The sequence below is a fragment of the Mus caroli genome, chromosome 10 (genome assembly GCF_900094665.2).
Source record: "Mus caroli chromosome 10, CAROLI_EIJ_v1.1, whole genome shotgun sequence".
Classification (NCBI taxonomy): Eukaryota; Metazoa; Chordata; class Mammalia; order Rodentia; family Muridae; genus Mus; species Mus caroli.
Window position 1 is genome coordinate 72,017,281 of NC_034579.1, and position 14,835 is coordinate 72,032,115.

Sequence of the window (14,835 nt, forward strand, 5' to 3'; positions counted from 1 at the left end):
CAGCACTTGGGAGGCAGAGGCAGGCAGATTTCTGAATTCGAGGCCAGCCTGGTCTACAGAGTGAGTTCCAGGACAGCCAGGGCTACACAGAGAAACCCTGTTTCAAAAATTAATTAATTAATTAATTAATTAAAAAACAAAACCAAGAACTTGTAAGATGTGTGGATATGGAAACCCTCAACCTTTAATGGGATGAGATTATTCTTTGCTGTGTTGTAAGACTCACAACTGCACACACAGAACCCTGCATACTGTCCAGGGAGTGCATGTACTAGCATCCACTGTACGTGCCTCCCCTCTGAGACGGATGCCCCACATTGGGTCTGGGAGAGGCCAGGCAGGTAAACCTCCACAGCAAGGTCTGAGCGCGTTCTTTGAAGGAGAGAACAGCTAAGACAGCTGAATGCTGCCAAGTGTCCCCTGTGGAAACCTGTCCTGTGAAGCCCCAGTAAGGACTCTAGAGCAGGAGCCAGCACAGGCGACTGTGTTCCTCAGCAAGCTGGACGGCTATAAGTGCCCAAAAGACCTCCTCTAGTGGGTTAAAACCGTAAGAGGTACCTGGCCTCTGTAACCATTTAGAATGCTGATAGCCTGTGATTCAGAAAAGAGCCGCTGTATGGCGCTGGAGAGCTGCCTCAGACTGTAAGAGCACCCGCTGCTCTTTCAGAGGACCCTAATTCAGTTCCCAGGATTCTCTTGGCAGCTCATAACCACTTGTAACTCCAGTTCTGGGAGATCTGATGCCCTCTTCTGGCCTCTGTTGGCAACTTCCCAGGACCTGGCTCTGCGTTTCATCTTTGGGAGGAATATCAAAGTGGGGCCGAGGGGAGGGGTGGGGCGCAGCTTCAGCTAGAGGAGGAAGGGACAGGGCTGGACAGAATGATCCACACTGTGACCTAGGTGTGATCTAGAGCCAGAGGCTACGGCCTTCACAGCTTTGTAACCTTGAGACCTGTTTGGGTGCCCATCTAAGCTTCATCCAGTGACTGGAAGGGAGCATGGCCTGGGGTCGAAGCTGCCTTGGTCAGAAGACAAAGTGCCAGCTGTGAGCGACCAAGAAGTGGCCAGCAGGCAGCCAATGAAAACCTGCCCTGGAGTCAATTCCCTCACAAACATCACGGCTCTCACCAGGGGCTGGCTCTGTGCTCTGCTGTAGCTGCTTCTGTCTCAGCCACCTTTCCTGCCCCTGGCCCTGGGGTCTACCAGCTCTGCTACTGCAAGCCTGGGTAGAGAATTCTTTCCCAGGGGAGATGTACGCAATGTCAAATACACACACACCCCTCCCTAATATGGTCTTAACCACAAACCAAACTGAGATGTCGCCAAAGTTCACCTTGGAGAACCAATGATTTTACTGGGCTTACTTATAGAAAATGCATGTGACATTACTGATGGGATCTTTGGGGGTGCGGCATCAAAGAAGCTACACTGGAAAGTCTTCAGGCAGTATGGATGACAGTTTCCCTCAACAGCCTCGTAGATGCAGCCCCCTTTCATTAACCTCCCCTGCTTATTTACTCTCTCATGTCCCAAGACCACATGCAACCAAGGACAAAGTTGGATACAAATGGCTGGGGGTCGGGGGGGACAGGCTAAACTCTTCGGCAAGGGTCCAATGACCCTCCCCCTAACCCCTCATTCTATCAGAGAACATCAATAGTCAGCCAGGCTACTCCGAATGACCTCTTGAAAATTGGCACAGTTAATCTGATGGCGATGGCATTTTACAACACCCGCATTCCTCTTCTGCAGGGGCAGAAGAAGAGGTAGGCTTCAAGTGTGGGGTAGCTGTTTCCTCTGAACTGAAATTTTTACTTGTTAAGGGAGAATGGAGGGCTCATAAGATTGAAAAAAAGCAAAGGAAACTCACAAGGCTCAGGAAGCTCAGAAAGTTACAAGACTCACAAGCCCCACCCCCACCCCCGCCCCAAGGTTAGATAAACAGTTACAGTTGCTGAGAAGAGGAGACTCTCTGAGCACCCACTGCCTACAAGTCCTTCAGGGAGGGAGCTTGATGGATACAGCTTTGGTGAGTGGTCACCCATGTTCCTATAATGAACCCCAATAAACTCATCAGTTTATCAAACTGAACGGAGAGTTGTTTCTCTGGTCTGTTGTCATTGCCCTATAGATGTTTGTTTGTGTCTCTGTAGGAAAAGCCACACAACACTAGAAAATGAACCTCAGCCCCACAGAGAGGGAACAGCAGCATCAAGAAGTGTCAGCACAGGCTGGAGAGATGGCTCAGCGGTTAACAGCACTGACTACTCTTCCAGAGGTCCTGAGTTCAATTCCCAGCAACCACATGGTAGCTCACAGCCATCTGTAAGGGGATCTGACAGCCTCTTCTGGTGTGTCTGAAGACAGTGACAGTGTACTCACATACATAAAATAAATAAATACATCTTTTTTTTAGAAAAAAAATGAAGTGTTTGTTCTAAGGAAACCAAGCAGTAGCAGAGAAGGGCCTCCCTGTTCACAACAATGCCAGGCTCGCAACTGCCTGGTCCTTTAGTGTCCCGCCATTATAACCCCTCTGAAGGACTACAGACTGCAGCTGAGGTAGTGCACACTCAGTTCATGGACAGCACATGACTCAAACAGGGCCAGTTCCCACATGCAGGCTTGAGGAACTTCGTGAAGCCCTCTTCCTGCCAGATGTGAAACTGCCAACTTCATACCTCGAGTAGGAGGCCAACCACAGTGGTCTTGGGTCAGTAGAACACAGAATGCGGCCATGCCCTGACAGCCCTGGTTGCCCAGGTCAGAAGCCACAACTCGAGTTTCTCAGGCCTGGGAGGCAGTGTTTTCGTTTTGGTTTACCTAAGTTGGGGTGACTTTTCCTGTCTGTGCCAGAGTTCTTTGTTGGAAAAAGACACCCTTCTGCGTTTGAAATGAGACCTTTGTAATAGGTGCCAAACTTTATGCAACTGTTACAGAGAATGGAAGTGGAAAGCAGAAATTGCAGAGTTTAGGGAAGCCCCTTGGCAGTTCTCTTGAAGTAGGACAAGAGCATTTGTGGGATACTGGGAGCCAAGTGCCCTCCTCCACACACCACTGTAGATACAGGACCAGACAGACAGCTGGAAAAACATAAGGGTTCTGCTCCGGGCTTGCACCTAGGAATGCCAGGGTGCTTCTGGGACCGTGTGCAGGATGGCCATGAGTCTACATAGACTGTTGGCTGCAGCTTAAGAAGGAGACATTCGGTCATCTCTCAGCACAGTGACCTTCCCATGTGGCCACGGCTGCTGCTCCTCCTACCTTCCAGATCATATACATTTGCTAGTTGCTTCTCTTGGGGTCAAACCAGCTTGGAGTTGTGGGGGAAGGGAGTTCTAGGAACACAACTGAACCCAGGCAGTGCATTCTGATACCATGTATTCTTTGGGATTCCTTCGTTTAAAATCTCAGCTGTAGCCATCTGGTCCTTCCATTAACCAGCAGGCACTCCTGCAGCCACCAAATATAATACAGTCTGAAGAAGCTCCAGGGGCTATACGACGCAGCCACCTCCGGTCTTTCTAAACCAGAGATGCCAGTGAAACTCAGAGAGAAGCAGTTGTTTTCAGGTAGATGCTATATATACTGCTGCAGGAACTCAAGGGAGCGCTGATCTAGCTCAGCTGCCTACGACTTCTTAAGGCAGGAAAAGCCACAAGCCCTGAAAGTCAGGGCTGCTGCTGTGGAGGAGGCCCAGAGGGCGAGTGAGGGCGGGGTGTCTTCCCTGTGGTAGTGGGACCTTCCCGGGCTGATAGTCTTAGGGTCGTTGCTGACAGGACAGCCCTCAGAAAAGATAAGGAAGATAAGGAATCGGTGAGGGGAGGAAGGGAGTCAGGCGATGGCCAGGGGTATTTAGCAGCTGGCTAACTAATCTGCGGTTCTGTGGCTCTGACTCACTAGCAGCCCGGTCCTCCTTTATTTATTTATACAGGTTGCACAGAACAAAGACAGGCTAATGATTACCCTAATTGTACGGAATATGTGTTTTGTTTGTTTTATTCCATGTCCAGGTTACAAGTTCAGTTACAATTAGAAAACAGAATAGGTTTTATTCCCTGTAACTCCAATGTAAAGAATCTAAAGACTGTCTTCTCCAAAGCAAACACATTTACTATAGGAGAGCCTGCTTTTAGGCTGGCAGTGTTTGCAGTTTGAAAACACCCCAGACAAACAGAAATATCTGAACCGGTCTTTTTATGAATAGGAAATATTAATATCTAACTTCTATGACTATATGTTTCATCATCTAGGCTATAAAGTAGGGAAAGTTTCTTTTAGTTGGTCTATCTCATTGAGTTCTATTCCTCCAGGGTATACCCTGTATGACCCCCTATCTTTAAACTACATTTTCAGAGAGCTTAGAAGCCTATAATAAAAAAGAGACCTTGAATTTGTAACCTATTCTCCTGGCCAGTCAGAGTTTGTCAAAAGTCTCTGTTTACCCTGTACCGATTATGCTGCTTGAGGTAGCTCAGGGGCAGATACCCCAAAAAGATTCCTGGAGTAATGGCCTCATCTGTGCTTAATGATCTCCAGGTCATAAAGAATACTCCCAAATAGTGGCCAGATAGAGTTAATTTTAGGAGTTTTCCAAAGAGACTCAGACATAATATTTTTCTCAGCAAAAGACATAATATGAATCATAACGCAGAAAGTCCCCAAGAATGCAACGCGCGGAGACCAAAACCCAACAGTTGGAGACAGGACAGCGATTGCAGCAATCTACTCAACTTCCCTGGAACTGTGCCAAGCAGCTTGCTGGCTCCCTAACTCTCACTGTTTCTATTGGATATGGCTGTCCACTGCTTCCATCAAACCTACAAGGTACCACGACTCTGCAGGAGAGCCTCTTTCTTCAGGCCCACCCCTATCAAAAATCTCCAGGAATAAATAGCCTTTTGCAGGGAAGTCTCTCTGGACTTATATATCAGTGGGCAAGGGCCAGATACTAAGACTGAAAGAGCCGCAGAGCCAGGGCCCGCCCCACAACCTGACCTGGCCCACTCTCCTCGGGTACCGCCCCTGTACCTTGGCCACGCCTGTCTAGGTAGAAGAGGTGAGAACTAGGGAAGTTCCACCAAGCTGAACATGGTAGCAACTCCACACTTCCCCATCCGCCTTCAACTTTGACACTTGATACAATGTGATACAATGTAACACAATGTAATACAATGTGATACTACAACTCCACCACAGGTCTCTTCAGGACAAATGGGCAGAGTAGGAGATGCCCACCTCCTATCAAACACTCCTCAAAGTTTTAGCTCCTTTGCCATCATCCATGTCCTTCTGGCCTCCATTGGAGCGGCCAACAGATCTCTTTAAACGTGGCTGAACTGAGCCTATAAAATTCTTCCCACCACACTGGTGGCTGAGCTGTATCTTCCAGCTCAAGCCTTATTGTTCCTGATGGTAATGGCCCGCCAGAGGCTAAATCTTCAGCGTTTGCTCTCTTTCCACTGTGGGTTCCAGGGTGCAAACTAGGGTTTTTAGGTTTGTGCGTCCAGTACCGTTTCCTACTGAACCATTTCACTTGTTTTTGGTAAAGGCAGACCAGGGTGGTCAGACAGACAATAGAGCCCTGGAATACTTCATCAAGGACAGTTTATTACCTAAAGGGCCTGAAGTACCCAGTGCCTGTCCCGGTGTAATCTGTAGGATAGAAAAAGATATGAAGATTTCAACCTACAATCTTTCATTTTGTTTTCTTCTGGAGATCTGTTTTCTCCAGAAGAAAACAAAACAAAAATTCATTTGTGATTACTTAAGATGCACACTGACAACCACAGGCACAGGACTGGGAGACTTTCAAAAACATAAGGTCTATTTTCTATTTGTTTGTTTGTTTTTAAGGTTTTTGTTTTGTTCGTTTTGTTTTTCTGCATATGAGTGTTATGCTTGCATGTGTGTGCAACCTGAGTGATCTGTCTGGTGTGCAAGGAGGCCAAAAAAGGGGCATTGGGTCCCCTGGAACTAGAGTTACATAAGGTTGTGATCCGGCCATACGAGTGCCCTGGAAAAGCAGCCAGTGCTCTTAACTGTTTCTTCAGTCCCTCCCCAAGCCCCCACTACTCGGCTTTGTGCTTTGAGATAATGTCTCTATGAGCCAGTCTTGCCAGAAACTGGCTCAGGCAATCCTCCTGCCTCAGCCTGAGTGTATCAATTACAAGTGTGAGCCATCGTCTGGTGGTGGATTGGCTGTTATGTAACACAAATCCCCGATTTGGGGTCAAGCAGAATTTGGTGAGGGCTCAGTGGTGACCAGGGCCATGGCAGGGATTAGGATCCGGAGCAAGCGTCCCAGGAGGGGTTTCTGTTGGCATCCACTAGGAGGACTCTGTCACCCTTCCCGACTCGACCTTGTCTGTCTTTCTCGATGTCTCCGAGACCTGCCAGGCGTCCTGAGTTCCTCACACACCGGCGCCTTTCTCACCCAAGCCAGCCCATCTCAGACTCTAGCACCCTGGAATCCTAAGGGCCGCCCTTCCTGCGCACGCGCACACAGGATGCTGAGACCAGCGGTCCCCAGGCAGCAAAGCCCGGAGCCTCGTGCATGCGCAGGACCTGCGGGCCGCCAAAGGGGCGGGGCGGAACCTCGTATCCCGGAAGTCGGGCCGTCCCGCTTCGCCAGCGCGCTTCCGCCCTCTCACCTGGCTGCCAATAGGACCTCAGGCTCCGCCCCTAGAGACACGGGCCCCGCCCCTGGAGACGCGCCGCGGCTCAGGCCTCTCCCGCTAGCCGAGTGTACAGCGGAGGGCGGCCGGGCCCGCGGCCCTGTGGCCACCATGAAGCTGACACGAAAGATGGTCCTGTCCCGAGCCAAGGCTTCGGAGCTGCACAACGTGCGGAAGCTCAACTGCTGGTGAGGCCGGCCAGGAGCGGGAGGAAGCAGAGGCCGCGCTGAGCGCCTGCTACCCCAGGCTAGCTAGGTTGCAGGCTCACTCTGAGGCCAGTGCTTCAGAGGGGTGCGACCCCCGCAGGGATAACTAGAATTTCTCTCTAGTGTTGCTGAGGGGTTTTCGCTAACCCTCTGTGTCTGTGTCTGGTATCTGAAGACAGAGGCGCTTAGTGGCATGTCTACAGGGAGAGACTGAGGTTGTAAAGTCATGATCCCGTGCTGGAGAGGGTGACCTGGTGTGAGTGACAGCCTAGACCTTAAATGCTATTATATGGATGCACTCTAAGTTGCATGGCTGGGTCACACTAATACTGAAAGCCCCGGGCTTCTGGAGGAGTTTGTATCTGGCGTGTGAAAGAGCTACAGGTGTCTCTGGGGACTTGGGTGGGACGCTGTGGCCAGAGCATTTAGCAGTGGCAGAGCAAATGCAGACCCTTGCTTCTAGTGATGGTCAGCGGGCTACTGGAAGGAGTGAGCTTTGTTAATTAAAAGCCTTTCTCTGCCCTGGCACATCTGGTGTCGGGGCCACAGTCCTCCCTGTCCTGGGTTTTCAATAATGCCTTTCTTTGTTGAGCCAGCGAGCACATCGGAGCTTCCTCTGTGCAAGCAGAAACAACAGACACATTGCAGGCCCGTGAAGTTTGCTTCAGAAGTTGCATGACCAGCCTTTGAGCTTGGCCTCTTATGAAGACCCCTTTGTTTATGTGTGTGACTGGAAAGAGCTTTCTGCTATGGGAGCCTGAGAGGAGGAAACTGTGTACCCCATGCACCAAGCAGGGAGTATTGGCAGAAACCAACCTCACCCTTATTTGGGCAACCAGCCTTCCTTACTGTGCCGTTCCGAACATAGAATCTTTAGGTTTATAGACAATTGCCATTTCTCTGGGGATTTTTTTTTATATTTTCATTCAACAAATTAAAGTCTATTTCTTTTCTTCTCCAGGGGCAGCCAGCTCACAGATGTAAGTTCTGCCTTGGTTGTATCTTCTTCCGGATGCCCCTTCCCCCAGAAGAATAGCTAAAGTTACAGAACTGTGGTCTTCAGCTCAGTGCCGTGTCACTTGCTGGACCTGCACAGAGGAAAACAGAGTCAAAGCTCTGCCTTGAGAGGAGTGATTTCCCTCAAGGACATCAACAGGGGCACTCTGCATGACCTCCCTCAGCTTCAGGAGGCGACACCCCAACCCCACCCGAAATGACAGGCAACTGGGACTGTGGAGCCCACAGCCCAGGTCTGAACCACAGATCTGATGGTGTGTTGTGGCCAAACTTATCTGCAGTTCTGTCTGCCTTGAGCCCAGAACCATTGGCAAGGAGAGTGTCTGTCCTTTCTTTGTGCCTCAGGGGCAGCAAGGAGAAAGGGTTGTGTATCTATCTCAGGGTGGGAAACCACAAGATCCTTGGCCAGGTGTCCTCAGAGGGTATTGACTGTAATGATGTTCTGTGTTAGACCCAGAACTGTCGTAAACTGTCAGGTAGAAACACCCAGTGTAGAACACCCCAAGAGCGGGCTGGGCCACAGACCAGCATGCAGCTGATTTCTTCTGAGTGCCCTGGTTGTGCAAGCCCATACCCCTTGGCCCCGTTAGTACAGGTGACAGGACCCAGGACACATGTGTCCCCTGACCCGAGGTGACCACACTATTGTTAACTCACTGGCCCCATTCTTCCCTCCCTAGATTTCCATATGCCGGGAGATGCCCAGCCTAGAGGTAATCACACTCAGGTACGTGACTGACTGTAGTCCTGGGGCATGGAAGCAATGGGGAGGCAGGGGAACTCATGTCTTTCCTCTGGAGTGTGGGAAAACAGGCAATCTGGAGACTCCCAATGCCATCTAAGACAGCAGCATCTGCTAACTGTCTAGGGAATGGGACTTCAAGAATCTGGAGCCCCTACCTGCTTTTTAAGGATCTTACCTGGGCCTCCTAAAGGCTTACCTCTGCTTGTCCTCTCACATTCACCCCAGAAAGTAATCTGTGTGCTTGTAGCAGGCTCCCTAATAATGAGCAGTAGTCCAGGTAGGCCAGTCCTCCCTGTGGCTACATCTGTCCCCTGAAATTCCCAGTACCCTATCTCCCCTGCCTTCCTGATTCCATCACTTCCATCCCTAAATTCTCTCCTGCCCATCCTGGGGCCGAGGATAAGGCTGACACTTAGGGCCTGTCTTAGGGTTTCTATTCCTGCACAAACATCATAACCAAGAAGCAAGTTGGGAGGAAAGGGTTTATTCAGCTTACACTTCCACATTGCTGTTCATCACTAAAGGATGTCAGGGCTGGAACTCAAGCAGGCCAGGAAGCAGGAGCTGATGCAGAGGCCATGGAGGTGTGTGTGTGTGGGGGGGACTTTGGCAGTGAGTGGATGCTGTTTTCCCTTCCTGTGTCTCCACACTTTCTTATGGGATGGAAATCATCCTAATGCCCTGTTTTGTTTTGGTTTATGTATGATATGGAGCCTGTGGGCATTTTTGCTGAGTTTTAACCAGTGCCTGCTGTGGGTCAAAGCGTGTCCTCTGGGGACTCGGTATCATCTAAGAAGCAGAGTGAGGCATCTTGTCTGCCACAATAGTTCCATGTGAATGCAGAGCTCTAGGCCAAGGAGCTGCCCACGTGGTATCTCAGGTTGAGGGGTTCCTGCTGATTAGGTTCTGACCCATTCTAAGGCAGAGACCTTCTCTTGGTACCCATGGGTGAGGCAGACCCACAGGTGGAGGCCGCTGGCCCATGGAGGTTGAGACCGTATGGGTCCCTGACAGTGTGCTGGTCCCTGCAGTGTCAACAGTGTCTCCACCCTGGAACCAGTGCGCAGCTGCAGGCGCCTGAGCGAGCTGTACCTGAGGAGGAACCGCATCCCCAGTCTGAACGAGCTGTTCTACCTAAAAGACCTGCCACACCTCAGGGTGCTCTGGCTGGCCGAGAACCCGTGCTGTGGCACCAGCCCGCACCTTTACCGCATGACCGTGCTGCGCAACCTGCCCCACCTGCAGAAGCTAGACAACCAAGGTGGGCTCTGGCAACTGAGGTGGGGCCCACTGAGGGGTTTTCCTGAAGGAACCACTGAGGAGGCACCCCTCCTCCCCATCTTCTGCAGCCCCCAGTGTACCCATTGCTCAGTCCTTGTGAGAGTGTCCCCTTTCAGACGTGCCATTGCAGGGTTTAGTACCCTCAGGGGTCCTGTCATAATCCCACCTGGGCTTACGTGCCTCAACAGTCTCCTCCCTCTGCCTCCCTCCATAAGGAAAATCCCTGTGCCGTGGTGAGAATGCACAGTGACCAGGCAGCATGTGGTGGTCTCAGCTGGCAGCCAGACCTCTGGAGCCACACCATGTCCACCGACGCTATGTCTACATGCCCCTCTGTCATGGTAAACAGCCCTGCCCAGGGCTTTTGGCAGAGTCCATCTCACTGACTCCATGGAATGATTTTTTTTAAAGATGTATTTATTTATTATATATAAGTACACTGTAGCTGTCTTCAGACACACCAGAAGAGAGCATCAGATCTCATTACAGATGGTTGTGACCCTCCATGTGGTTGCTGAGACTTGAACTCATGACCTCTGGAAGAGCAGTCAGTGCTCTTAACTACTGAGCCATCTGTCCAGCGGAGATGATGTTCTTAACAGTTTCTGATCCTCCTCAGTTACCCACAGTTGTCTTCTCCCAGACACTTACTAAACAAGAAGTGAAGCGGGGTAAATAGGTGAACTCCATTCCTTTTAAAACTTCCAGGCTGCCAGCAGAGAACCCGCTAGCATTTGCAAGGCCCTGGGTCCGACCCCAGCACCACAGAGGTTTACCTGGATTGGAAGTATTGCTTTTAGATGCTGCACCTGGGGGGTCGCAAGCACCCCTTGCCCTTCTGACAGGTGTCACACATTCTGGGACTAGGGATTGGAAAGAGCAGGACTAACTGTCCCCAGGGACAGCGCCTCTGCCCTCTCCAGCACATGGTGCACACAGCAGTAGGCCTGCTGAAGCCTGGAGGAGGCACTGCGTGGAGGCCATGCTGCACAGACCTGATGCCCTGCCATTCCTGTCCTTTCCACAAGCTGTGACCGAGGAAGAGCTGACCCGTGCGCTGATGGAGGGAGATGAGATCACTGCTGCCCCGCACAGAGAAGGTGCAGGCAATGGCTGTCCCAAGCCCCCCTACGCCCTCAACTCTGTCAGCTCTGCAACTGAGACCAGCCAGAACCTGCTGAGCTACACAGAGGAGACAGAGTGAGCTTGCAGGGAAGCAAGACCCACTGTCCCAAGGGTATCCTCAGGCAGGAGAGGGAGACTTCCCGTCTCTTTCGGGGGACGGGGGGGGCGTGACCTCAAGAACCCGTCTGTGCACACCAGGCCGTGGGTCCTTTAGAGGGGCCATAGTTGACAAACTGGAGATGAACTCTGTGGGAGTGGCCACGGGCCACTGTTGGGCTCTGAGTCCCACTGGGGTCACTTCTGGGCCTTTCCTGAGACCCTGGGTGGAAAGCATTGCCAGTGGAGCCCTGGGCAGAGAGAAGTTGCTCTTGGTGGCTCTGGGCCCCTACTCTGCACACTGGGCTCCTGTGCCATTATAAAGGTACCTAGATTGAGGGCGCCTGCTGTCTGTGTCCCGCTCTGGACTAGGACCACATGCCAGTGTGCCTTGGCCTGGAGATAGTGGTGCTCAGAGCGTTGTGACTATCATACTCTAAGTGTCTCCCTCTCACCAACAGAGTCCAGGGCCAGACTACCACAGACCAGTCTCCTTCCTTCTCACCAAGGGACACCATGAGGAGTCACAAGAATAGGGTGAGTGACCACTGCCCCTTCTCTCCAGACAGCAGCAGAAGGCAGGCTTCCATGGGTGGAGATAACATGGGGTCAGGGCTGAACTCATAGGAGGAGTGTGGTCCATGAGGCAGGAGTGTCAGCCACAGCACCCGAGCTCAGTTCTGCTTCCTACTCCAGCATGTCGGAGCACAGCCTCACTAGGTCACTGTCCCCTCAGGATCCCTTCCCTCTCCACTTGCTGCTGCTGTTCCCTACCCCAGCGCGCGTGCACGCACGCACACAAACACACACACACTCAATTCCAAGAGCAGAGCTGTGTTCACAGTCTCCCTTCCCTCACCAGGTCCTCAATTGCCAGAAGGCACTTGTCTCCCCACACCTACCGGGCACCCTCCTCCCTGCTGCTACAGTAGGTGCTCCTGCCTAGTGAACAAGGTCCACCTTCAGCTGGTTGCCCTTGGACCTGCATCTGTAGAACAAGGACACACACAAGGGTTTGCAGAGGCCTTAGTATGCTATAGAGGTCAGGGGTCAGAAGCTAAAGTAAGTTATTCACTTCTGGCCTATTCCTCCCAATGAGCCACCGGTGCTGCCCCTCAGCTATGCATGTCTCTCACCTTTGGGTTGGAAACACCGCTCTCCACCACTTTGTATGAGAGGATACCACTCTGAGGGGCACAGGACCCTCAGACCCAAGCCTGGCTGGCTGCAACTGGATAGGGAACAGTGTACCAGTGTCTGTGCTGTGGCTTCCTGGAAGGTCTGGGGCTTTCTGTCCTGTAAAGGATGCCACCAGCCAGGTCCTAGGTCATTCTTTCTGTCTCCAGAACATCCTGACCGCCATATTGCTACTGCTGCGGGAGCTGGATACGGAGGGGCTGGAGACTGTCCAGCAGACCGTGGGCAGCCGGCTACAGGCGCTGCACAGGCCGGAGCCCCAGGAAGACATGGAGTGATTTCAGACGCCCCAGTATCTGGACCCTTTTATATTCTGAGGAAACACAGCCCTACCTGGAAAGCCTTCAAAGCAGGCCCAGTGGCTGCCAGCAAGGCAGACCCCTCTCCTGTGCTTAGGGCTGGCAGAAATGCTGCCCACCAGCATGGTCCCTGGGACTTACCTGCTGAGGCCTCGGAGCTCTGGGCACTGTTTGACCCTTCCTCAAGGGAGGCCAGAAGGAGCCATACCCTCCAATAAATTAGCACTTTCTGTTTGGGCTGGAAGGTCTGGGACAGGAAGCATCTCGGGGCCTTGACGTTGAGGTTCATGTTGTTTCTCAGCCACTAGGGGGAGCCCTAGTATCACTGTGTCAAGCCTACCCTCGGAGATGCCTAGAATATCTTTACGGGGCACTGTGTCCCAGCTGTCCTTAGACATAGCCTGGGAGAATGGAATTTTTTTGTTTTTTCAGGACAAGGCTGGTCAGGACACTGTCCTTTTTCTTTCTTCTTCAGGAGAGGGATGTCACCTAGGTAGACTGACTGTTGCTCGTCATTCTGAGGTGCCAGATGCCATTGGTAAAGTTGTCTTCGTTAGAGCCATTAATTGGGGGAGGCCCTGTAGCTTATCTAGGCAGGGCCACGTTGGTGCCCTGGGGTGACCTTACACCTGCCATAAGAGAACAAGCCAGGAAAGGTCCCAAGATTAGCATATGTAAAGCAACCTAAGCAAAAAAGTCTAGAAGGGCCCTTAGAGGGACAGGTAGAACATGCCAAAGAAGGCTGCTGGCTCTGTAGGTGACCTGTAAGGGTCTCAATGCTGACGGTTCAGGGCAGCTGGACCCTTGGCTTTGCTCCACCGCTGGCCCACTTCCAAACCTGGGAGTGCTTTCTCTCTTAATAAACCGTTTCTACCAGTGTCTGTGTCCCAGGCCTACTTCCTCTTTCCAGGAAATGCCAGCAGGTTCCCTCAGGACCACACCCCATGCCTGTAACATCCTAGCTTTCCATCCTCCTGTGGCACACTCACGTATACCCAGGGATGGGCAGACTACCAGCTGCAGCGAGCCCCCGATCCCTGATCCCCACCCCCAGCCTCTGCTATCCCTACCTGGAGCCGAGCGTGGGACGTTCAGCCACATCTGGAATCTTGCGGATCCAGCCCCTTGAACAGAACAGGAATTGGCCGTACAAGGGTTAGGTGCCCTCCCATCCAACTCACAGCGGGGAGAGCTAAGGCTGGAGGTGTAACCTCCTGGAAGGGTGGATGTGGTGCAAGAGAAGAGAGGAAAGAGATGGCTACTCTGTACCTGAAGCCATTGCTATCACCAGGGCCCAAAGCCACCTTGCAGCCAAGCAGGTAGACCCTGAATCTAGCAGGGGTTCCATGCTGAGAGTTGAGTCCACGCTGAGGACAATGACCTGACTCCACCTGGCCATGAACAAAATGAGCCACACAGGCCCCGTGTCTGGATTTCCCACCCTTCATGCCTCCCCATTGCAGAACCCCCTGTGTAGCAGACGCCCAGACTGAGCAAGCGGCCGGGTAGGTGCTGCTCTAATCTTCAGATGTCCAACTACAGCCTTCTGTGTCCCCAGGTCCTGAGCTGCTTTGGGTGGAGGGAGAACACACTAACAGGTGTGGACATTGATGGTGACTCTGGAACAAGCACAGGTGTCTCCCAGCTGTCCTGACAGACCTGAGCCTGTCAATTAACCTGGAGAATTATTAAGAGGCCTTACGGTGGCCTACGAGGCTATTCCAGGAAGGCTTAGTAAAGGGGGAAGGCCCTCTCCAGGGATTGCCTCTACCAGCAGGCAGCCCAGATATTAGGTGCTCCAAGTAAAAGGCAGAGCTGCCTGCCAGCCCTTCTTTCTGCTGTTACCACCCTCTGCTGACATCAGACGTGAACTCTGACTTTCCAGTGTGGAGTGAAGATCCTCCAGGCCCTCAGCACTAGAATGGAGCTGCTGTGAATTTAGCAGCTCCCAGGCTCTCAGCCTCCCCAGCAAGCAGATGGTTGTTATTGGTGTAGTCTGGATAAAGATGGCCCCCACAGGCCCATAGGAAGTGACACTATTGGGAGGTGTGGCCTTGTTGGAGGAAGCTTACAACTGTGGGGTGGGCTTTGAGGTTTCAGGAGCCAGGCCTAGTGGCTCACTGTCTTTTCCTGCTGCCTGCAGATCCAGATGGAGAACTGTCAGCTACCGCTCCAGCACCACATCTGCCTGC

General features: G+C 52.1%; 1 protein-coding gene across 3 annotated transcripts; it reads left to right on the top strand.

The window, feature by feature from the left end:
• Positions 1-6,706: 6,706 nt before the first annotated feature.
• Positions 6,707-13,522, top strand: Cfap410 (cilia and flagella associated protein 410). 3 transcript variants are annotated; one of them, XM_021174317.2, is made up of 7 exons: positions 6,707-6,865; positions 7,845-7,863; positions 8,581-8,627; positions 9,677-9,906; positions 10,955-11,126; positions 11,609-11,684; positions 12,494-13,522. In XM_021174317.2, exons 1-7 carry the CDS (start codon positions 6,789-6,791, stop codon positions 12,620-12,622), a joined length of 750 nt encoding a protein of 249 aa, XP_021029976.1. In that variant the 5' UTR covers positions 6,707-6,788; the 3' UTR covers positions 12,623-13,522. The 3 variants fall into 3 exon arrangements, with proteins under 3 accessions (XP_021029976.1, XP_029338434.1, XP_029338436.1); XM_029482574.1 differs by lacking the exon at positions 12,494-13,522 and adding an exon at positions 12,010-12,470; XM_029482576.1 differs by lacking the exons at positions 6,707-6,865; positions 7,845-7,863 and adding an exon at positions 7,870-8,133.
• The last annotated feature ends 1,313 nt before the right edge of the window (positions 13,523-14,835 follow it).